Source organism: Epinephelus lanceolatus, chromosome 13, assembly GCF_041903045.1.
Source record: "Epinephelus lanceolatus isolate andai-2023 chromosome 13, ASM4190304v1, whole genome shotgun sequence".
Classification (NCBI taxonomy): domain Eukaryota; kingdom Metazoa; phylum Chordata; class Actinopteri; order Perciformes; family Serranidae; genus Epinephelus; species Epinephelus lanceolatus.
In genome coordinates this window covers 30385021-30409172 of record NC_135746.1, presented here as the reverse complement: position 1 = coordinate 30409172, position 24152 = coordinate 30385021, and the positions used below count along the sequence as shown (strand labels likewise).

General features: G+C 39.7%; 1 protein-coding gene across 1 annotated transcript; it reads left to right on the top strand.

Annotated features, from left to right (window-relative positions):
* Nucleotides 1-214: 214 nt before the first annotated feature.
* smpdl3a (sphingomyelin phosphodiesterase acid like 3A) lies at nt 215-11217 on the top strand. The gene is made up of 8 exons (XM_033648050.2): nt 215-411; nt 1004-1217; nt 5296-5440; nt 6641-6737; nt 6901-7064; nt 7156-7336; nt 8247-8371; nt 8898-11217. Exons 1-8 carry the CDS (start codon nt 318-320, stop codon nt 9201-9203), a joined length of 1326 nt encoding a protein of 441 aa, XP_033503941.2. The 5' UTR covers nt 215-317; the 3' UTR covers nt 9204-11217.
* Nucleotides 11218-24152: the final 12935 nt, after the last annotated feature.

Here is a 24152-nt window from a genome sequence, read left to right as displayed (position 1 = left end):
TAACAATGCACCTTTTTTTTTAGAAGATCATCATGTGTTTTGTAGGCTATGTAAAGTCCTAATTTGCAACCTACATGTGTCAAATAAATGTGGAAGAGTAAAAAGTAATATTTGGCACTGAATATGAAATCGGTGGAAAGTAGAAGAAAAGGAAAATCACATTTTTAATTTAGTTCCTCCTCCTGAACTCTGAAACAGAGAGTCACGTGACCACTACACTTCCTGTTTATTTCAGAGGAGAATGACCTGCTACAGTCGGCTGCTTTAGTTTATATGTAGGCTAATAACCCGTACAGTAGGTTTCTAACACGACAAACATGGCTCAACTTGTGTGTTTTGTGCTGGTGCTGCTGTGCGGCGCGGCTCCTTTCGCGGCGGCACCCACAGGGAGCAGCTACCTGCCAGGCACAGGTGAGTGGGCTTCCCGCTGATGAGAAGAAGTCAGGTGCAGGACAGTTTATTTCTGATGGCAGTTTGTTTCTGCCTTGTGTCGCAGTTCACATGACTACACAGGCTAAAATGCACAGCGTGAATCAACATTTAGCGGCACGAACGAAGTGAAACGTCTTTTGTAATTCAGCTTTTAAAGTGGATATTTTTCTTAAATTTAGTGTTGCATGGTGGATGTCATATTCGCCGAATTTACCCTAAGACATCCAGGATTTATATTAAATGTTAAATTTTACTCTGAAAGTTATATTTTGTTTGCAGATGATCAGAAACGTATAAATTGGCAGTTTTTTAAACGGGGTTTGGCCTGAAACGACTCCTCAGAGGAGAGGAGAGAAAACATTCGACTTTAATACTAAAAATTGAACCAAGAACACAACAAATGGAAAAAATGTGTAATATATCAGCTCTATAATACACCACATAAAGTGTCTATACATTATGAAATTGTTGTGACACATTTTCAGCCCTCACTTGAATGACTTTGGTCAAAAATAACCCACATTTCCTATTTTTCTCCTTCTTTCTGTATATTAATCTTCCATTCATCCAGGCAGGTTCTGGCACATCACTGACCTCCACCTGGACCCCACCTACAACCTGGCCCCAGACCCCACCAAGGTGTGCTACTCCTCCAAAGGAGCCCCCGCCAAAGACGCCGGCCTGTTTGGAGACTTCCTGTGTGACTCTCCCTACCGCCTTATCCAGTCAGCGTTCACGCACATGGCAACACTCACACAACCAGAGGACTTCATCATATGGACTGGGTCAGTGCACTGATGAGGGCGAATCATAATGATTGATGTTGGCATTTTACTGCTTTTATCTTTGTTTTCTTTGAGAATTTGACTTTAAAGGCTTTGCCATACTTCCTTGATGGAAATGGTCCATCAATGAAAATGGTCAGCAATTTGACAAAACAGCTCATAGAAAACATATTTGTGGCTTTACAGCAGTTTCATATCCTGTTCTCTCACTGCTAACACTGCGTAATGTGTGTTCGTCCTGTACTTTTGTGTGAAACCACTTTGAGGTTTCAGACTTCAAGAATGAGGAAGCTTCTGTGAAGTGCAGTCACTTTGGATGGCTCTCACTTCCTGTTCCTTCTTTTTTTTCTTTCGGCCACACTAAAAACAGAAATGTACGACATCAATGGCCTTTGTTGGTTCAGACATCCATGTTCCCTACAGGATGCATGGTAATTTAACTTTTACGAACCTTTGACTCTTCCCATGGCAGCATCATGAATTCAGATTTTTAAATGTATCCAATATTTTGGTTTATTCCCAAATATCTGCAAAAGTAATGACATTCCCGCCAACCTCAACTTCTTATTCTCATACAGAATTCACCATGTGTGTAATAAACTCACAGTATGTTTACATTATTAACTTATTATCTCCTCTTATCATGCATTTGGTCGTGTGTGCATGAGAGTGTGTGTGTCCGTCAGTCTGTCCTTAGCTTACCTCGCAAACTACTGGACCAATCAGCCTAACGTTTTGTTTGCACCTATTGTGGTTTTGGTGATTCACAGTTGTTTAAAAACCTGTTTTATTAACTGTTTTATATCCTCACTGAATGCTTACTTCTCCTTGCTCCTCTCAATCAGCTGGTAGGGGCTGCAAGTTTCCTGGAGATCTGCTTGGCTAAAACAACAAGCCTGACCTAGTCTGTTGCAGGCCACATTTTGGCCTTCACTGTGGCTCAAAAACTTACATCCATAGAAAAGTTTGGTCTCATTTGGCACCTCAGAAGTTGCAGATTAATTCCATACTCAAAATGTTATGACCCACTAAAGTTAGGCCCAATGCGAGATGAATTTGTCCCTATTTTTTGTTATCTGCACCGCCATCTTGTCTGTAAGGGTGCAGAGAGGGACAATTTTACCTGGTGCAGCTCTCCACAGTCCGACAGGTGCGTCCGTCTGCCATAAGAAAGCAGGCAATGCAGTTAAATGGTTTGTTTTGTTTGTGTCTGCTTGTGCTGAAACCTACAGACAAGGTTAATACAGTTAAAAGTCTATTTATGAACGACATGTATCAAAGAGTTTTGGGTGTGTTTAAGTTATTTTTGATAATACATTCATTTTTATAATTATACAGCAGGCTATCTATATTTCACATGCCTGTTAGCCAGCAAAACTGATCTGCAGCTCAGTCAAAAAATAGACAAGATGTGTGTTTATTAAGTTATGGAACGCTTCTGAAACAAACTGCACCACATTTACTGGAATTACAAGACTTTCAACTGTTAAGAAATTTTTTTGTAAGAATGCCTGACATAAATCTGTACTCCACTGAGTGCACTTATTTTTTTTTTTTTTTTAGCAATTTTTATTACATTTGTGAGCCAGATGTGAGGTAGTTTCATTCTGCTGTGCACTTGCCCTGAATCGTATTATTGACCATAAAGTTAATCTTGAATTTTGAGATTATTTTAACATGTACAAAAATACACAATCTCAGTTCTCTGCGTGTTTTAGTAATCAGCTGGTTACCATAATCAGAGATTGAGAGGGTAGAAGACTGACAGTACATGGTGCATTTAAAGGCAGTGAATAAAGTCCTGAAGCACCAGGCCTTGAAAGATTAGTCCTCCATTCACCATGAGAAGTAGCTTAAATAGCAGCTCTGCATTCTCAGGGAACTGTAACCCAATGTTCACTACACTGTGATACTGACATAGAAAAACTGTAGGCATCAGTCACAGCAGCACTGCCTACATACAGCTCTGTATTAATCAGCAGCTAATCATCTAAGCCAGGAATTCATAGGCTTATTAAACATGCTTAAGAGAACGCCTTGCCACTTAATCCCCTACCCCAGGGAGTCCTTTCTCAAGTTTTAAATTACTGTGCAAGCAGATTTTTGCTTTATTCTATTGTTATTGGGCTTTATAGCACGAGTTTGCCTTTTTACTCAAGGGGGAAATCCATCATGTAAATTGGAATTAACATTATTTCTGGAATATTATACAGTTGAGTAGAGCTTAACAGTGTACAAATATGATTTGATGGTCAGGAAATAAAGTAGTTTTGAGAAATAAGGCTTTTCCTTCATGTCTACTGGCAGTGCTGAATGGTAACTCTTCACTTACTGCAGCTACGTCACATTTAAAGTCGTGTAATTCTCTTTGCTAAAGTAAAAATCAGCTACAGGACATGTTGAGTTTGGTGTTATAGCATGCAAACACTGAGACATTTGCTCAGGCTCTTAGGCTTAAATAATAACTTTGGTTTATTGTTATTTTCCACCAAACATAAGTCTTGAGGTGATCATGCTTTTGGTCATTTTTGTGCATGCATGAGTGTGTGTATCTGTCCGACCACAACTAGTCTCGCAAACTACTGGACCGATCAGCCTTATACTTTGTGTGCACATGTATGACTGTATGCTCAAGAACTTCTCTTGGTTTCTGTGATTTACAGTTGTTGAAAAACCTGTTTTATTGATTCATCACTTACAGCTGACTCCTCACTCCTTTTAACTGGCTTGTAGTTAAGAGGCCGAAAACTAACTGGCTGCTAGTATTCCGGAAGTCAGCTCAGCTTAAAACAACAAGCCTTACTGTCTGTTGCAGGTCACATTTTGGCTGTTGTCATGGCTCAAAAACTGACATCCAAAGAAAAGTTTGGTCTTCTTTCAAACCAGAGCATCTGCAAAATAATTCTATAACCGATATATTATGATCCATTGAAGTAAGGCACAATACAAGATTAGTAAATCCCCTTTTTTCTTATCTCTTATCTCACCATCTTGACTGTAAGGGAACCGGGAGGGACAATTCAACCAAGTGCAGCTCTCCGCGGTCCTGCTGTAACCCGGTTTTAGATCTGTTTGCTGCATGGTTTCATACCACTGCGGGGGTGTTTCAGAAGCAAAGCGTTTTGCCTGACTGATTTTTGTAGACATGCAGATTTTGTTGATTTGGTCATTTTTATTCATATTTGTGCTTTTACCATGAGTAAGTGAGAGGGCTGCGTAGTTAAATGGTTTCTTTTTTTAGTCCAATTTAATCGTGTTTATTGTTGTTATTTCTTACTTTGTTGGGCTGTAGCCTACAGATGAAGTTAATACCGTTAAAAGTGTAGTTGTGAATATTATGGCACACTGATTTGGGGCTGTGGTCTGAATCACACTGCAGCACATCAGCTGGAATTACAAGAATTGTCCAGGGTAGCTGTGATCATCTCGGGTAGCCGAAATGCAGCAACCTGGTGGAGATCTGCACTTTACTGAGTACACTTTTCTACTTACAATCTGGATGGTATAATTATTTTTTCTTCTATCAGTCATAAAACACTGCACTGTAATTGCTGCAAATTGGGAACATAGTGACATTGCTACAACAAAGACACAATCAGACAGGTTGTAACTAGAAATCAGTTTAGATAATCTCGACAGTATTTTAGGATATGAGCAAAAGTGAGCACACCTGAAATGTTGGCGATAATTGTTAAGTGCACAGGAAAACTGTATGCGCACAACTATGATATGTATGGTAGATTCAAATCAAGAACCAATAAACTGATAGTTGGGAGAAAACTCTTATTGTTCATCTTCAGTTTCTCTTGCTGTGTGACCAGATTTAGGCTAAAAAACTACATGCCAGTATAATAACACTAAAAAATAAGACCCCAATTGTAGTAAATTCCTTTAAATAGCACATTTTCGTCACTGTGAGAATTTCAACTTCAATCTGTTCTCGTCAACCAAAAGATTTTGATGGTTGAATAAAACACAAAGTGATGAACTCAGATAGAGTCAGGAAAAGCCAGAAAACAAATGAACTTGTTCCTGGTCTGGATTAATGACATTGGATCTTATTCTCTCTCTCTACCAGTGACAGTCCGCCTCATGTCCATGTTGACGAACTCTCAACGGACACAGTGATCCAGGTGATCAGTAATATGACCCAGACCATCAGACAACACTTCCCCAACCTGACTGTCTTTCCGGCCCTGGGAAACCATGACTACTGGCCACAGGTAACTTCATTTTAAGGTCATTGGATGGCAAGCAGTAGTCGGGTTTCCATCCACTTATTTTTATACGCATTTTCAACAGTTGCGGAAAAAAACTTGAATGGAAACGCCAGAAATTTGAGGGGGTGGAAAAGTCAGCGTATCGATATTAGGAAAATGCGACTTTTGGCAATGGAAACAGATTTAGCGAATAAACAATGACGTAGGCTACCGGATCCTACTTCTACTTCACACACACACCTGTGTGAACTTAGAGAGAGATAATTACTCCAGTGTCAGGTGAGTGTAGGCTATTTCACAACTTACCTGAATAGACTGGACGTGTTGAATACCGCTGCATCATGTGCGCTGCCTGGTGTACCAACACAGACATCACGGCATTATGTAGGCTACGCTGACATTGCTGATATGAGTGTGATGAGAGCTCTCGCAATAGCCAAGAAGTTCCCAAGGAATCTCTCCAACTCGCCGTAGTCATGGATGTGCGGGTAATTGTTTACATCAGTTGTGGACATGAGACACTCTCAATAACATCATCTCAAGGCGGCCTCTTCTTCTACGGCTGTTCTTTTGCATTTTTATTTTTCATGAGAAACGCCACCTACTGCTCGACCTGTTGACTCCCAATACTCGCAAAACAATAATGAATGGAAACGTGCATAAATTCGCATTTTCTTTTGCACATTTTCACAAAATTCGTTTAAAATTTGCGATACATTTGGATGGAAACCCAGTTAGTGTCTCTAGGATGATGTATACGGGACAGGTGATTGTAGGGTGGAGCATAGAGATAAATTGTAACCCTATCATCGTGTAGCAGTATGAAGCTTTTTATTCACTAGTCTTTTACAGTAGAGAAGGTTGGACTCTTGAACAGTTTGAGTCATTTAGGTTTTTGGGTGACATTTTGGGCCAGTGTTAAATTAATGTGCTGTACACTTAATGACGTGGGATGTCAGTAGTGACAGTGGATTATACCAGCTAGCATTTGTCATGAAATGTCAGTATTTGCAAACTGATATCAGTCGAGCCCTGATATTTGGTACTAGATTGTTTAAATATTGAAATAATTGCTCTTTAAAATCATAATTCTCAGAGTTTATTTCATTATAAGTGACTTGTAGCATGTAGCCATGTCACGTGCCACTGCATAGCGGTTTGTTTTCCTGCTCAGGCTAAGTGTTAGTGCATCATTGTTCTTAGGACCAGATGCTGACCACCACTAACGCCATCTACAAAGCTGCTGCCCAGCTGTGGAAACCCTGGCTGCAGACTGAAGCTCTGCTCACACTCTCACAAGGTAACATGTTAAACATCAGCTGCTGGGAGGATGTTTCTGTCACATTATTGCAGCTCAGACCCCACAAACCTGTTGTAATGCAAATTCTTTATATGTTTTAAATTTCCAACAATTACACTCTGTCTGGGCAGGCTTTATTTAGTGCTTTGCTCCGTTACTGCAGGCGGTTTCTACTCCCAACTGGTGAAGCCTGGTTTGCGGTTGCTTAGTCTCAACACTATCCTCTACTACGGCCCCAACAAAGTCACAAGAAACATGACAGACCCTGCTGGACAGTTTGAGTGGCTGGAGAAAACTCTGGAGAAAGCTGCTCAGAGCCAGGAGAAGGTCTGACATTTCCTGACTTAAACCCTGACACTTTGGCTAAAGTTTGCACTTGAAGAGCTGTTACGTAAATGTTTCTTACTTCTTGCTTCAGGTGTACATCATAGCTCATGTACCGGTGGGGTACCTGCCGTTTGTCAGAAACATCACCGCTGTAAGAGAAAGCCACAACGAGAGGCTGGTCTCCATCTTCAGACAGTACAGTGATGTCATCGCAGGGCATTTCTATGGCCACACCCACCGTGACAGCATCATGGTGCTGTTGGACAAACAAGGTGAAGTGCGATTATTGAAGTTGATTGTGAACATATGAGGTTGATCTTGATTTTTTTCCAGCCCATCATAGATGCAACGCTTGAAAAAGGAGATTTAATTTATCATAAATGTCCTTTTCCAGTTACTTCATGCTGTGTCTTTCATTACACTCACAGCATGGGGGTAACCATGCTAAATGATAATATGAAATTTCATCTATGTATTAAAGCAAATCAAGAGGACAGGACAAATAAATAGAAAGCCTTGATATTGATTCTATCAGTAGAAAAACTCTCTATGATGAATTCACTTTTCTTTAAAGCACTGACCTTTTGATGATGAATCACAGATTAGATGAAGATAATATTGGGCTAATTCGCTCATTTCAAAAAGGCTGATAAAATACGATGCTCAGCTCGGCCCTAAAGCTACAGACACTCTATTAGCAGAAGCTGTTTGCATTGCTGAGGTTAGTGTGTGTGAACAAACTTGACACATGGCAGAGATTTACACTATATTTGAATGTTGTTTGGGATGTCCTTATTATGACAACTTGACATTAAGCATGATGACATTACCAGAAGATGGCTTTGTCATGACAATAATAATCATTATGTCAACTTGTCATAAACACAAAAAGAGGTGCATTTCTAGTTAATGTCAAGTTGTTATGACAAAGACAACTTCTGGTAATGTCACTTTGATTAATGTCAAGTTGTCATAATCAAGACAACCCAAACAGTGTCAACTTGTCATTACAAAAACCGAATGACACTTAATGACAGCAGTCATAAACGTTTATGACGTGTACGTAATGTTCATGACAGGTACGTGACCGTGTCATGTCATAGTTATGACAGTGTCATGTCACTCTGATGTTTGTGCAGCTTAGTTATGTCATATTCATGTTATTTTTGTTTTGTTTTGTAGGCAAACCAGTGAATTCTCTCTTTGTCTCACCGGCTGTTACACCAATCAAAGCAGTTTTGGAGCCCTACTCCAACAACCCAGGATTCCGCATATACTTGTACAACCCCAAGGACTACACTCTGTTGGTAAGAAGCTCTGTGCTGCATAACTACATCAATTTGGCATTAAGATGTTTATATTTATCAGAACTAAGGGGCCAAAGCAACCTCAAATTTATAAAAAAAAAAACAGTCCCAAAAGTGCACAAAAATATGGCAGCCATGGCCATGAGGAATTTAAAAGTTGCATGAAAAACATACATATCATAGGTACTTCTCTCAAATGACTATCTCACACAGTAAGCTAATAAAACAACAAAATAAAAGTTTGGTAGGGCTCCAAGTGAGATCCTTGATTTATATTTCACAATAACATTTTAAAAGATAGAAAGTTGGGGGGAAAAACTCAGGTCAATTCAGGTCAAACTAAAAATGTCCTGCGCTGAAATACCTACTCTAACTTTTATCAAAGACAGAAGAAAGAAGTCCCCCTTGATGATTAATCACGGTGTCAATCAGCTCACAAAAACGGTTTCTAGCATTCAAAAAGGCTCAAAAGACTTTTTCTTTCTCCCCCCCCCCCCCACTTTTTGGTGCTTTTCTCTCTCTGAAGGATATCTGGCAGTACTATCTGAATCTGACGGAAGCCAATGAGAAACAAAGATCTGACTGGAGGCTTGAATATATCATGACTGAGGCTTTTGGACTGACTGACCTGCAGCCACAAAGCCTGCTCCAGCTGGGCCTGAGCTTGAGGCTGCCGCAGACCAAAGCCTTCGACATGTACTTCAGTCACTACATGGTCAGCTACAACAGCAGCATCATCTGTGACGGAGACTGTAAGCTTTACCAGGTGTGTGCCGTGCTCTACCTGGACCAGCTGTCCTACTCCAAATGTCTGGCAGGGCGAGAGTGGTAGCGTGAATATGGATCAACAAATGAAGAATTCATCTCAGGGGTCACATTTAGTTTATAACTTTTAATATCATCTTTTTTTTTTTTGGTACTGTGCTGGAGTTATGAAAAGGGAAAAGCATTGCACTGGGTCTGCTACCCCCAAATATTAATCTTAATATTTTTCTTTTACATGATTTTTTTCCCTCTAAGCGAGACCTTTTCTAAGATAATATTGACTGGTATCAAAAATGATCCAGGTGCAATCTGCATTACAAATTGCACAATTCTAGAGTAAATCAGTATTTTAATACGAACAAAAAAACCACTGATACAGTCCCACATTGCATTAAATCTTTTGCCGTGATTGGCTGAGAGTGAAACCCAGATCTGGGTACAAGAAGATAAAGTGCAGGTATTGTACTGGAGAAGTTTCTATACTACTTGGTACTGAGTTATTTCGGTAGATACCTTAAAGGTATCGAGTACCAATGCCCAGCCCTACTAACTCCTCGGGGTCACAGTTTTCTTCTAAAGAGGGGTGGCAGCATAAATGTTGATTAAAATGTAATGTAAAATTCCTGACGGATTTTCCCCAGGAGTCACATTTACTTTTTATATTTTTGAAATGTTGGGGTTTTTTTTTTTTGTTTGTTTTTACTCAAATGCTTGAATCATAAAAAGGGAACTACAACAAACTGTTTCTATCTCCTCAAAATAGAAATTTTTTACTTTATTAGGTGATATTCCAACAAAAATATTACTTTCTGGTATTGACAATGACTGAATCCAGATTATAAATTACACAATATCACAGTAAATTAGTTTAATTTTGAGAAAATACACTAATACAAAGAGTCGTGAAAAGGGAAATGGCACAGAGTGTTGCAAGATATTTATCTTTATACAATTTTACTTTTTTCAAAAGGATGATTTTCCAACTTGGATTTTTACGATTTTTACATTTTGGTAATGGAAAGTTATTCCGATTCAATTCAGACTATGCTGAGCATAAATAAGTAGTAGAAAATACACTGAAGCCAAGCACATGGACATCTGATAGTCTTTGCTGTTTTAAGTGTTCCTTCCCCTTCTCGTCTGCTTCTCAGTTGTATGAGCGGTGTAGACTCTATAAGGGAAATCACTGAAGCATGATCGCTTTTAGCTGTAGCTCACTTTACAAAACACAGTAAGGTGAAGTATTTCATTTGAAATATGTTCCACAGAATGAGTCAAAGCTCCTCAGTCCAACACATAAATTCATTCTCTGTATTCCGTCTTTCACTAATGGATTATACCTAATCTCAGGAATGATCTAATTGCTACCAAAAGTCAAACCATCACTTGAGCTGATGGTGTTGATTAATCATGGGTACTTGCAGGGTTTAAGTTGTGTAAAATGGCAGTTGGAGCATATTTATTTTCCATAATGTAACGTTTCATTATGAGTCTGGTTTAATGACAAGTTGGACTTAAATCTGATCCTTTAGATTTGATTGGGTGTGAAAAATGCCAACCATACTCTCATAGAAATGCACATTTACCAGAGGATAAAAAGGAGAGATTTTGATGTATGGGTACTGAAAAGTTGTTTTATATACATACGGCATGAGCTAACCGAACAAATATTATAAAAGGAAGGAGAGGGGTTAAGAGCTTGTATTTTTTTTTTTTCACTTTTTCTTTAAGATTTGCTCTGACAAATGTTTGCGTAAATGTTGCTATTTCCATAACTTACATTCCACAATATTGCATACAGCAGCAGTCAATCACATCTTTGAAACATGTTTGTTAAATATACAAGTCCAACATGACCCCAAGTATGAAGTGTGTGCAGTAAAATGTACCAGAACTACATTTAATGTGTTAAATCTGTAAGAATGATTAAACTTGTAGCAATTTCCTGTTACAAATCAAACTGTGATGTCAACAGCGCCATTGCATGAAGATGGAAAATAACATGTCACATATCACAGAGAGTGCACATTGATCTAATTTGCTGTTTATTTTTCTACTAAATAAAAACCTTTGTTCAAAGACCTAGTGTGTTTTAACTGCAGGGCTGTGAGAGTTGCTAACCTGAAAGCCAAAGACAAAACTTGTGCAGGCTAGTTTGTCTCTGCAGGGGAGCCAAAGGAACAGCGACTAACCTCATCTGACCCTCTCACTTCAATTTCACTCCCTCCCACCGACAGCCCCCTGATCTTATTCTTCTCCTGTTCAAACTTTCCAGAAACTCCTCTTGTCTCTCAGCCACCACCTCAAGCATTCGGCCCTCTCCTCTTCTCCTCCACCCTCCCGGCTCTTTTGTCCCGTAGCCTCCCCTCCCCAAATGTTGATTACACCTCTCTCTCCCGACCCAAATGACCAAAAGTTGGGCTGCAACAGGAATAGATTTGCCATATTTAGCCATATTTTGCTTCAGTTAGATTTTGGCATATCAAAGCTCGTCGCAGAAGGGGTAGGGCGTCACCTGAGGGGTTGCAGGATAAATCTAAGGGGAATGAGATGGCCAGAAAAGCAGGGAAAACATATTTCCACTTAAGAAAATAGCATATTTTTAGACTTTTTTCTCATGTTCATTGCATTTGTTGTAAAATTCTGGGTAATTGTATCTCTCTTTTATCGCTCTTCAGACCCCTAAAAGTCAATCAAATAAACTAAACTCAAAGTGTCACAATAAAGTGTCACAATCCGAACCCACAGTAAATGCAACATATGCTAAATCTCTTAAAAATCTGCATCTACAGGACATGACTGAGTTTAGAAGAAGTTCCTCGAGCACAGAATCTGTACTTTCCCCTCATGTGCCCCCGTTGCCATTATTATTCCCGAGTAAGCCTGGCCTCCCTCCACTCTGTGCCTGACAAAACGTAACCGTGGAGACAGAGTTGGGGGTGAGCATGACGATGGAGAGGACTCCATCGCCGGGGTAACGGCGGTAGAGCTCCCAGTCCTCTGAATCCATCTCTGAGGTCACTCTTAGCTGCTATTATTTAACCGCTGACCGGGTTCACAATGAAATTATCTCAAGCTTTTTAGCCAAACTCAAACTGCAAGCACTTAAAATGCATGCTGTCGTAGTTGTGATTGAATGACCATGCAGCTTTTGAAAGATACTACCATTGTTCTTTATTTTTATATGTAGGTTGCTGTAAGATACTGCTTATTGTCATGTTTTTACTAGTGACAAAAAGTACAAAAAGGAATGATGGAAAGTAACTAAAGACATTTACACATATACTGTGTTTACTCATATACAGTTTCTGCTATTCTATACTTCAACTCCACTATGTTTCAGAGGCAAATATTGTACTTTTTATTCCACTGTATTTACTTAACTTTAGTTACTATGCAGATTCAGATTAATAATGCAAAGTGTAATCAAACACATCAATTATAATCTATCATTAAGACCAGACAAAGTAAGACTAGAGGAGTAGTAAAAGAGAAACGAGTAGGCTATTTCTATGCCATGGCATTGCTACTCTTACTTAAAGGTATACCATGCAGGATTATTGTTTACTGTCACTCGCGTTTGGTGTTTTGCCTAGTTATATTTGCATTGTTTTAGTGATGTGTCTCTTGGATGTCTGCTGCTTAAGGTCTGACACCTGTTTGCTATGTTTTAATGAAGCCCTGACCTCGCCTTAATGCTCGTGGGGAGCACGGCCAAAAAAGTCTGGAACACAGAAAATAAGAAAGATATGAAAATAAGAAGGGGGATTACCTCTATGAGTCTACACATTGTATATTAGGAAAATCCTGCAATGTATATTTCAAGTAAAATATGTTTGTACTTTTTCCACCATTACAAAATAGTACCCATAACAGAGTTTTTATGGGTACTATTTTGGATGAGAATTTTTATGTTCCACTGTTTTACAGGTTATATTGCATTATATTTATGTGGCTTTTTGCCACTTGATCTACATAAAAATACTCCTTAATTTCAAAGTTGAATCAGATCTCTGCAAAGTGGTCTCAATGAATTACAAATATACAAAATATTTTTTTGAAAAAAATATCACTGGTGTGACCAATTTGCTTCAGGGGTCAACATATTAGTTAAAAAAAATGTGTGGTCAAGGTGTTATAATTCATTGTAGTATAAATACAACTGGTTTTGGAAGGTTTAACCAAATCTGTTTTTGGATAAAAGTCAGCCTGTAACTTCTTACGCAGTTAGTTTTATCATCAAAGTGCTTTAAATAGAAAAATTATTCTTGTATTTAAAATATTTTTACTAATTGTAACGTATATTGCCAACAAAAAAAGTGATTATATTTCAAAACAGTAAAAACTGAGGTGCCAGATCCACCACTACAAAGACCTGTTTCAAACCTTTAAACAGCCTTAATATTTTTCCACATATGGTTCCAAAAGTGCTGGAAAGAAAATCCACATCTTTGTTCATGCAGTTTTGTGAGTGTGTCAGGATCTACACTAAAATTAAATCATCCATCATGTTCCTGAAACCAGTTTATCTTTCTAAAGGTACAGTGGGGTTGTAGATTCACTAACAAAATGAAATACTTCATTACAAATAACCCAAAGTATGGAAGTATTAGCAGCAGGGTACACCTGAGACCTCTTTAAATGAAACTTTTCGTGTCTTCAGAATGAAAAGTTGTGGCTATAAAACTAAGGAGACAGTTTCTGAATACTCAGAGAGAAACATTATTCTAAGCTGGTAGACTGTCTGTCTTCCTAAATGACTGTCTGACTGGCCGTCTCTCCGTTTGGCAGACTGACCCACATGTTCAGGTTTGCATACATTTCTGCTTTTGTTCCAGTTGGCCGGCTGTCTGGCTGACTGTTGGCTGACTGGTGGTGCCCCACAACCAGTTAATCTGAGGATTACTGTCAGGACAGTATAGCCGTCGGACTGCCCTCTCCTGGGGAGCTGGAATCTGTGTGTGTGAGTGTGTGTGTGTGTGTGTGTGTACCATTACCCTTCATGCTTTCAGCTCACCTAATCCCTTCTAGCATCTTCAAATTTTAAACACTGACCCTCTCTTAAGTTTTAATTGCCAGTGGTCGCCCATTTAATTTGTTTCTTTCCTGCAGTTTCATAATATATATGTATTATTTCCTCACTGTCTTTCCATTAATTAAGTCACTGTAAAGAAAGTAAACACTACCCAGCAAGAATGTCTTGATCCTGAGTAAACATCTTTTTACAGCACAACACTTAGCTAATTAGGACCTCTCATGAACCTTTGCTAATTAGATTGAGGCACATCACAGTATTTTTCTACTCTATTTTTCTATTGCCAGTGAGCATTAACTGGTGATTTACAGGTCAAAACATGTCTAGATGTCTATAGTAAACCTACGAAATTTAGTTGAGAACAAACTCTTTTTCTAGATGTCTAGGTTAGATTCAATTGTCTTCAATCCCAAAACCACCCCTACATCCTCGCCCCATTAACTGTGACTCCATTTGAATGTTTGCCATCATAAAGGCTATTCAAAGCTAGTTAGTGTGGGATTGAAATGTAAAATAAAACCTTCCTTATGCCAGCTCATACCATAACCCCACCGCCACCATGGTGCATCCTGTTCACAACATTGGCATTAGCACATCACTTGTGGCGTCTGGCATTTGCCCGTTACAGTGTAAACTTGATTCATTCATTGGATTCATGCCATCGAAGGTGAGCAGTTGCCCACTCAAGTTGGTTATGACGATGAACTGCTGTGAGTTCAAGACCCTGATGAGGGCAAGGAAGATGCTGCTCCCCTGAGATGGTTTTTGGGGGTTTCTTGCACCAGCTGTTTCGATGGCTGGTCTCAAACAATCGTGTAGGTGGAGATGCTGGATTGGAGATCCTGAGCTGGTGTTTACACATTGTCAATGGTCGTTAGGCTGGTTTGATGTACTTCCAAGATCATGAAAACAACATTGGAAACGTCTTATGGTTGTGAGATGAAAATTCAGCTCATGGGCAGCAGCTCTGGTGGATAACCCTGCAGTCAGCATGCTCCCTCAAAACTTTATGGCTTTCAGGAGCCCAATGTAGGTACTGCCTATTGCTCAGAGTCACCAATCATCACTTACCTGCCAAACCACCTGAAATCTTGCCTTGGATTTCCCTTCAGTTTAGAAACCTGCACATAAGGTCTTGAGGGTTGTTGCATTAATGCAGACATCTGCATATGTATGTAGAATCTGTAGCAAAACAGAACCCTTCTGATACAAAAGATTTTTGTATCAGAAGGGTTCTGGTTTCTGTTTATTGTCCAATTAGTATTGATCAGTCACACTTGAACAGCAGGTAAACAGTCCATATGGAGAGCATTGGTCGAAATGCAGTCTCGGAATCTGCTATCGTCTGACGATTTAGCTTTTTTTGTTTATAAACATTAGCCAAAATTACCAGCACACAAAAAAGGATCTCTCGGCTCAGATATCAGCTGGCCGCACCACAACACCTGAAATATTGGCCGTTACTCCAAGAGGCTTGTTGTCAGGAGATCGATGGCGTTACACCAACAAGTTTTGAGCATCTTTTCACCCCACATGCAAGTCAGCAGTGGCCTGTGACCGCAGGTGACCTCCTCCTTCTGGACCTCAGCTAATCCTTCTGTGTAAAACAGCCTTTGTCTGGTCTGGAAGTCTGGAAGTTGTACTAAAAGTGATTAGTGCAGTTTGTTGCTGAGTCGCCATTATAGTCATGTAGGTCTGCTTATGGGTATTATGCAACATTTTCAATTACAAGATCAATTTGACTTCCAGTCATTAAGACTATAATGTTGCTAATCTACTCTGAATTACACATTTAACTGTTTCCCACTTGCAAAACAAAACAAAACACTCCCCTCACCAGCCTGCATCATGTGTGAGCATAACCTGCTAATCACTGTGCAGCTGATCCCATTAAAAGATCTAAGTAAGGCAAAGAAAAGGCTGTATATTATAAAGGTAGATCAAGAACTTCCAAACTGAAAAATTAGGCCGTTGTTGTTAACTATTTTTAATTCTGTTTACATTTGTCTATTACTGTTAAAGCTGAAAACTATTTTTGCAAACACAAAAAGGTAAAGAACTAAATACATATCATTTTGCATGCACTTGAAAGCACTTTATTGTATTTTATTTCACTCCAATCTATATAATTTACCAGCTTTATGTGTTCTTCTAAAGCTCTTTGTAATTTAATTATTATTATTATTTACAGTGACGCTTTCACTGGACACATTTTCAGGTTTACTCTATCTACTATACATTTTACAGTAAAAAAAAGACACTATGCTTTTGCTGTGTAGCAGGTCAGAACCGCTAAACATAAAGCTCCTTTCATAACTCCGGTGTCCCGTGTGATATTCTCTCACACCCAAGTCTCACACAGTCTATAATGGAGAGCGAGAGACAGAGACAGAGGGGTGGGGGGTCTCTTTAGTCTCATGCTTCAGTAGTAATTTGTCAGCGGGCATGAATGGGCTCCTTCATCAGTGAGTGGAGACAGCAACGAGCAATCTGTGTGTGTGTGTGTGTGTGTGTGTGTGTGTGTGTGTGTGTGTACACACTAGTGGGGGTCCGGCCTCAGATTGGAGTTTGCTCTAAGCTTCTTGTAGCCCAGATCGCTCCTTTGTATGGGCCCACCATAGGCAGTTACCCAACAGCCAATCAGACTCCACAGAGCCCATTACTTCACCCTCTAATGGTGGCTGTGTCAAGTTGGACCAATGTCCACCCAAAAAAAAGCTAATTTAAGGCGAGCAGGAAAGCAGGACAAAAAGAAGAAAAGTGTGATTATGTTACTAAAAACTTCACTTTAGGACTCAAAATACAACTTTAAAGGGACCTATTATGCATTTCTTAAATGTTCTGTCATAAATATAATGCTACAGTGTCGGATGCTCACATTAAACGTGGCCAAAACACAACCTGACGTCAGCTCTTGATGGATGTCTTATGGTCATCTGTTCCAGGCACGTTACTGCAGTGTTCTCATTACGTGGCCTACACTGCTACGTGTAGCTACATGCTAACAGCAGGGAAGCTTGTTTGCAACGTTGTCAACTTTTCCCTGATTTTGGATCATACTGTATACCTGCTGGAACATTTCTGGTACTGAAGATTTAGGTTTGGAAGCATTTATTTGTGATTTTCCACTGTAGAAAGTGCCGCCACACTCTGTTACAGTCATTTCCTGGCCGCAAGTCCACTGCTACATGTAGCCACATGCTAACACCAAGGAAACATGTTGTCTTGGTTGCCGTTATCATTCCCAGGCAGCAATGGCGGTGCAGAGACGCAAAGAGCGCAGATGCAGAAGACCCGAAAACGCTGACCTATTGGAGCACATTGGGCTTTGTCGAGACTGGGGCTTAAAGAGACAGGCAGCCTGCTCAGACAGACGGCGAATACAGGTGTATTCAGGCAGACAGTATAAGGAAGATTAGGGTATGGGACAGTGAAGCATGTAAACATGTTCCAGTAGCAACCCAAAATACGAGTATGAGTCTGAAAATTAGCCTAATAGGTCCCCTTTAAATACGTAAATTCTCCTACTCATGGTCCCCAGAGGATTAATCCTCATGCTTTTCTTATGTTGTCTTTTGAATTTTGAGGGGATTTTTTGTTACCTCCTGACCTTTCCTCTAGCTCCTTCATCAGACCAAAATTCCTATTCATACAGAAAAAGTACCCAAGTCTAATGGTTTAATGGTCAAATTCACTGAGCACTGAACCATTCCAGTTTCAGACACTCTGTGAACTTTCTTGTAAAAACAAAAATTGTATTATCTAATTGTCAGATAGCTGAACAAACTAGAATTTTAATTATGCTTTTCCTTGAGTGCCATCCACAGAACTTTATATTTCTACCATTAAGAATAGCTAAATCATATATGTTTGCTTCATCTAACACTGTTATGCAATAACAGCTGAACATAAGTGACCCACCTGCTTCTCTTAAGATTTGCATTTGATATCTTTGGCTAGTATTTGAAATTTACTGGCATCTGTGGGCAGTTTTCTAAATGTTTTGCTAAACTTGTGAAGACCAGGGCAGTTGCAGCAGGTAGAGAAGATCACCCAGTTATCACAGTGTTCACAGAGTTTCCTGTCCACATGTTGAAGTGCCCTTGAGCAAGACATCTGATGAGGCTAGCCAATTAGCCAAAGGTCCTACTGTAGGACAAAACACAAAAATCAGAAAAACTTCAAGGTTTAAATTATTTACAGGCGAAGTCTCAAAACAAAATCGACACCATTAAAGAGCAGAACAGCCAAACATCAAAAGATACATGACTTACTTAACAACCCTCTCTAGAGAACTGCTGTCTAGGAATGTAAAATACTGGTGTGTGTGTGTGTGTGTGTGTGTGTGTGTGTGTGTGTGTGTTGCCTGCATGCGTGCTTCCAGTATGAACGAGCTGGACCGAGGCCAGCTATTGACATCCTGGCTGCACGGTCGAGTCTCCACTTCCAATTAAAATTTCACCCAGAAACAGGGAGTTGTTCATTTCCCACTGGAGTAAAGCTATTGTACGCGCACACAAAGCTCTGCTTATTGTGGTGGTGATGAATTTATGAATGGGCACAAAAGATGGCAGCCAAGAAAAAAAAAGTGTCTCATTATACTAGAGTGTTGTGGGATTTGTCTTTGCGTGTGTGACAGGGTGTTCTGAAACAATGTTGGAGAGGTGGAACATAAAAGTAGCTAAAGAATGGAGCACTGGTTTTCACGTTTTGTTCAGTGATTACTTCCTGCTCACTCATGGGACAAATGAGACCTTCTGGTAAATGGAAAAGTGGTGGCAATGTATTAATATAGATGGGTGCATTGTACACTATCAAGGCCTTGAGAAAGAGGTTCAGTCTTGACATCGAAGATAATAGTTTGACAAAGCAACCTCATTTTAATGTGTTACAGGTTTTTCTGGAACTTTCAATCACATCTCAGATTTGTAATACTCTATGCTGCAGACTTTTTAAAATAATTTTTGTGTGGATTAAACAAACCAGATATAGTCCAACAGACACAAACGTCAACTAGTGAGCTTGCTTGTTGGCAGATTTTAAAATCATACAGACAGAGCCTAACTAACTGTTTTACCTTGATACCAGTCTTTATCCCCTCAGGTTAAGATTCTTCGTGTAATCCTGGACAGTGCATCGTCCTTTAAGGCCCACATCAATAATGTTACTCGCTCTGCATGCTTTCATCTACGAAATATTAATCATCTTCACCTCAGAGTGCTGCTGTCCTCGATCATTCTGTGGTTACATGTCGTATTGATTAGTGCAATTCTGTCCTCTTTGGTCTCCCTCTAAAGTGTCTTCATAAACTCCAGTTCGTCCAGAATTCAAGTGCCCGAATCATTACCAGAACCCCTTCCATAGATCATATCACTCCTGTTCTCCAGCAGCTTCACTGGCTTCCTGTTAAATATCGCATCGACTTCAAGATTCTGCTTCTCGCCTTCAAGGCCCTTCATAACCAAGCCCCTTCCTACCTGTCTGAACTCCTTCATATCTACACACCCTCCCGTACCCTTAGATCCTCTTCTGCAATCCAGCTCACATCACCACCTGCCTGCGTGGCCACCATGGGTTCTAGAGCCTTCATCCATTTTGCCCCCCGCCTCTGGAACTCTCTCCCTTATGATATTCGCAATAACGACTCCCTCTGTACTGTCAAATCCCGTCTGAAAACACACCTTTTCAAGCTAGCATATTCGGTCTGATTTAATGGAGACACACATATGGTGACCTGCACTGATGATGACTGTATAGCTCCTTTTACACTGCCAGATTTTCCGTGAATGTTGGGCCGTTTTGCCGGCAAGCTGCAAGCGTTTAGACACACAGCCAGTTGATCCGAGGTGCCCAATTTTCCGCTTGTAGGGTAGTCATATTGGCGAAACCTTTTTGGTTTAAAAAGAACAAGGCGGCCTTCTGCAACAGGAGGGGCTGTTGATGACTTGTGGGAGGAGCTGTTGATGACGCCGCACGTGCGACCCACTGACGGTGGATAAACAGGAAACAGCTGATAGCAGGAATTAGGGAGCAGCTAGTAGCAAGAGGGAAACGCAAACCTGACAGACACTGTAAAGATGAGCAACTGGGGAGACAAGGAATTGTGTGCCCTCCTTGTCCTCGCAAATGATGACGGTGAAGGACGGGCCGACTTACGAGAGAATCGCTGAATGACTGACTAGCCGTGGCTTCTTTCCCACGTCACTGGTTACGTCACACACTGAGCTACATGTTTTGTTACTTGCTCACGCCCCCCATTGCCCCGAAAAAGGCGCATTCTGTATAAACAAAAGTAGGTAGGCGGCATTTTGCTGCACTCCCCGATTTTTTATTTATTTATTTATTTATTTATTTATTTATACTGAAAAAGACTGATAGGGCATTCATGCAAATTTGCACAACTCCTATCTAAAAAGGGTTTAAGATGATGATTTTATACCCAGTATTTATAATTACGATTTTTTTCTAGACATTTTATTAACTTTTATTGTATATTGCAATTTATTTTGATTGTATGATCTATGGAGACATTGCTGATACCACTAAGCAGACTGTGGTTAAAACATTTACCTTAAGACATTTTGCTCCCTTTTACAAACAATATGCCAATGGACCAACACGTACATGTAAACTAGACATCTAAGAAACTTTAGCCTTTTGTTACAAAGCATCATTGGGCTACTACAAACAAATTTAATAGTCCTACCTTCCATTGTATATGCCTGCCACCTGAGGACACTTGCAGTCTTGAAGAGTGAAGATGTTCCTGTGTGTCCCTCATGAGTGAGCTCAGCATGGGGGAACAGGTGTGACTTAACTGTACTGTAGCTGCAAGACTGGACTCTGTATCACCCATCTGTCATGATGTCCTCCTTCTGAGCCTGTTGGTTTAGGAGTTAGAAGTTGGATGGCAAAGTTCCTTACTTGTCACAGTCCAAAACAACAAATCATCTTTGCATGATTGTCACAGCATGATAAAACTCAACAGCCCTGCTTATAGCTAGTATTAATCAATATATCCAGTATAATGAGTCCAACCCATCTCCAACTGTCTAACGTTAGTGCCTCCAATCTGTTCCTACACATGCCATGATCAACTGAACTAAATTTAGCCCTGTTTTAACCGATATTTCTTGGACACGCCTTTAAACAGCTTTTTGTCTCAAAACGACTTTTACTTAACAAAAGAAGTTCCTTTAAACAAACTTTAAAGAAATACCTCACCTGCAAAATGATCATTTGTATATCAGTTACCACGTTACCATGAATTTGTCGGGAAAACTTTGTTTTTATCTCATGCCTCTACAGTGAAGGGAGAATCCAAAAAATGCGAACATTTTTTTGTGAACTGAAGTAAACAGGGCCCACATTTAATAACAGTAAAACACATGCATCTTTGCTAAATCATTATTTAGAACTCATCAGTATAAACAGTCTCATGCATGGCTGAGTTTTGCTGTTGTTAAACGTGGGCCACCTATACTTTATTTCATGAATGTTTGACTTTTTTTGGATTCTCCACTCACTGTGGAGGGATGCAAGAAAACAAAGTTTTATTCATGAATTTAAGGTAACAGGCGGTAAGTATACTGATAAACAAATTGCCATTTTGTGAGTGAACTATTCTTAAGATTGTCGCTTGTTGCTACAACAGTTTGATTTGCTTGATTTAGAGCCACAATGTGCATCAATCCGTCAAAGCGGGACTTTTTTCACCAAACTTACTGAGCCTAACCCAAATTTTGTCCCTTCTTCTTCGTCTCTTCCCTGAACAGACCGGCCATATTGCAAAGAGATGCGACAAGTAATATTCCTCTGAGGGGAATCCAGGAGGTTAATCTGACTTTTAAAACTTAATCCCTCTGTTCTTTCCTCAATCCATCCATCCCTCTATCCTTCCCTCTATCCAGGACTCCCACAGGATCCTCTAGCCCACCCTGCCACCCCTGCCTGCTCTGTTTGCAGGGTCATTGAGTTTGCCCTCAGAGAGCTTTGTACAGGAAGAGAGGGGTAGAGGGGTGTGGCATGTTGACCAGTGTCTTTGATCACTATGGGGGTTGCAACCCCTTTTATTCCACCTGATCAACACTGTACTGACCTCGTGGTCCGACCCCCAGTGGAGAAACAACTGCATATGGGGCTCAGTGGAGGTGCACTGGGAAAGGTTGTCTTCCCACCTTTTTTCCCTGGACTATGAATCCCTCGTTTAATTAGAATTCCATGTTGACATTGTTTAAATTTTCCCATTTTTGTGACATGTTTCCGGCTGCAACCTAAGTGCCAAGCCAGTCATCAGATGTTATGAAACCATACATCAGCATAAATAGAAAGGATTATCAAATTCCTCATTTAAAAACAATTATTATATCAGCAAATGTTTTATTGTTGTTGTTGCCAGACAGTTTTCTCTTTTATTTTCCCCACCTCTTTACACCAAAACATTTCAAAACTGTGTGTAATGTGTTAAAGGCAACACTGTACAAATAACACATTGCAGTATGAAGACAACAAATGTGTGCAATTTGCAAAATGTAATAATCATATAATCTGTTGCATCAATAGAATTTTTCCACTAGATAATCTTTGTCATTTTGGGTCATTGTCAGTTCAAGTTTCACAAGTTGGTCTATTGACTGTATTATGCTGCCATCTGGTGTTCATTCAGCAGTGTTGCCTGGTTCTGAATTAGTGAGGGATCCTTTCAATTGATTGACTGTCAATGGAGAATAATATCAAAGCTATAAACAGTTGTTCAATTATTACAAGACATAATATTCTGGTAGACAATTTGTTTATAACAGTTGTTTTCCTCCATACAGTCATAAAAAGTAGAATATGACTACATCCATTTTGGAGGGAAAAGTACAGTATTTGCTTTAATTTGGTATGTTTATTTCATTTCTGTTCATAAATATAAAATGTTTAAACTATACATACATTCTACCAGGTTTTGGATATTAAGTCAATCATTTCAGTTCATACATTGCTGTGTAATTATGTTATTTCTTTTTTTGATTACTTTAAATTTAAATAATTATGTGCAACAGCGAAAACAATCAGGTTGCATGATCTTACACATACATTGCACACATAATTACAAAATTACATCATCACAAGTTCTTCATGTTGCTGTCTCTGTCAAAAAATAGTTTTAGGTAAATTGCAGTTATGCCACATTGACCAGCAGAGAGCGTCATCGTGCCTCAAGTGTTTGGTTCTGTATCCTGGCAGACAGAAGACAGTTACAATTTAAGTTTTCAGTTCTCTCTGTGGTGTGTCTGCATGTTCTAGCTGTTCTCTTTATTTCATCCAAAGTCAGATAAATTGAGGTTGAATCTAAATCACCTTTATATTTGCAGGATTTTTTTGCCTACTAAATGTGAGAAGGATCTGTGCACGGTCCCATCGTGCTGGTAGAAGCCTCAGCACCTGGGTACATTAGTAATGTTTAAGACAAGAAAAGAGTAACTGTGCCTTGTTGGCAAAATATATATATGTCATGTTTCCAATGTCCCACCATCACATGTCATAAATCCCCTTTTATACAAACCGTTCCCCATAGCCCTGTGATATAATCTCAAGCACTTTTTTAGCTATAAAAAGAGGTACCAGGGTGCACCTGTCCAGGGCAAACCTGTAAAGGCTAAGTGGTTACAGATAATGGCTGGATGGATGAAATGATTCGCCTTGATTTTTAAAAAAGATCTGAGAAGATTTGGGATTTGCAATCAGTGGCCAGTTTATTAGGTACACCTGGCTGAAACAAAGCAGTCTAATACAACAGTCCTGCATTAAAGAGGAAAAAAATAGGGAGTGCAGCACTGGGTTAAAGTTCTGTGTAGGTAGTTTTGAAAGAATCAGGTGCTCTTCAAGGATGGGGCAAATAGTCACATAAAGTTAAAAAACAACGACTGGCCAGCTCACTCATTGTAAAAGTCCATAGTATGGGCAGGCAATCGGAAAAAATGCATCCAAGGCACT

What these genes read in the sequence shown, in the direction of transcription:
- smpdl3a (XM_033648050.2), top strand. Translation starts at nt 318, where the DNA reads ATGGCTCAACTTGTGTGTTTTGTGCTGGTGCTGCTGTGCGGCGCGGCT. An exon ending in CTGCTCAGAGCCAGGAGAAG is followed by an intron (nt 7,065 to 7,155) that starts GTCTGACATTTC and finishes TTCTTGCTTCAG; the next exon opens with GTGTACATCATAGCTCATGT. An exon ending in CCAAGGACTACACTCTGTTG is followed by an intron (nt 8,372 to 8,897) that starts GTAAGAAGCTCT and finishes CTCTCTCTGAAG; the next exon opens with GATATCTGGCAGTACTATCT.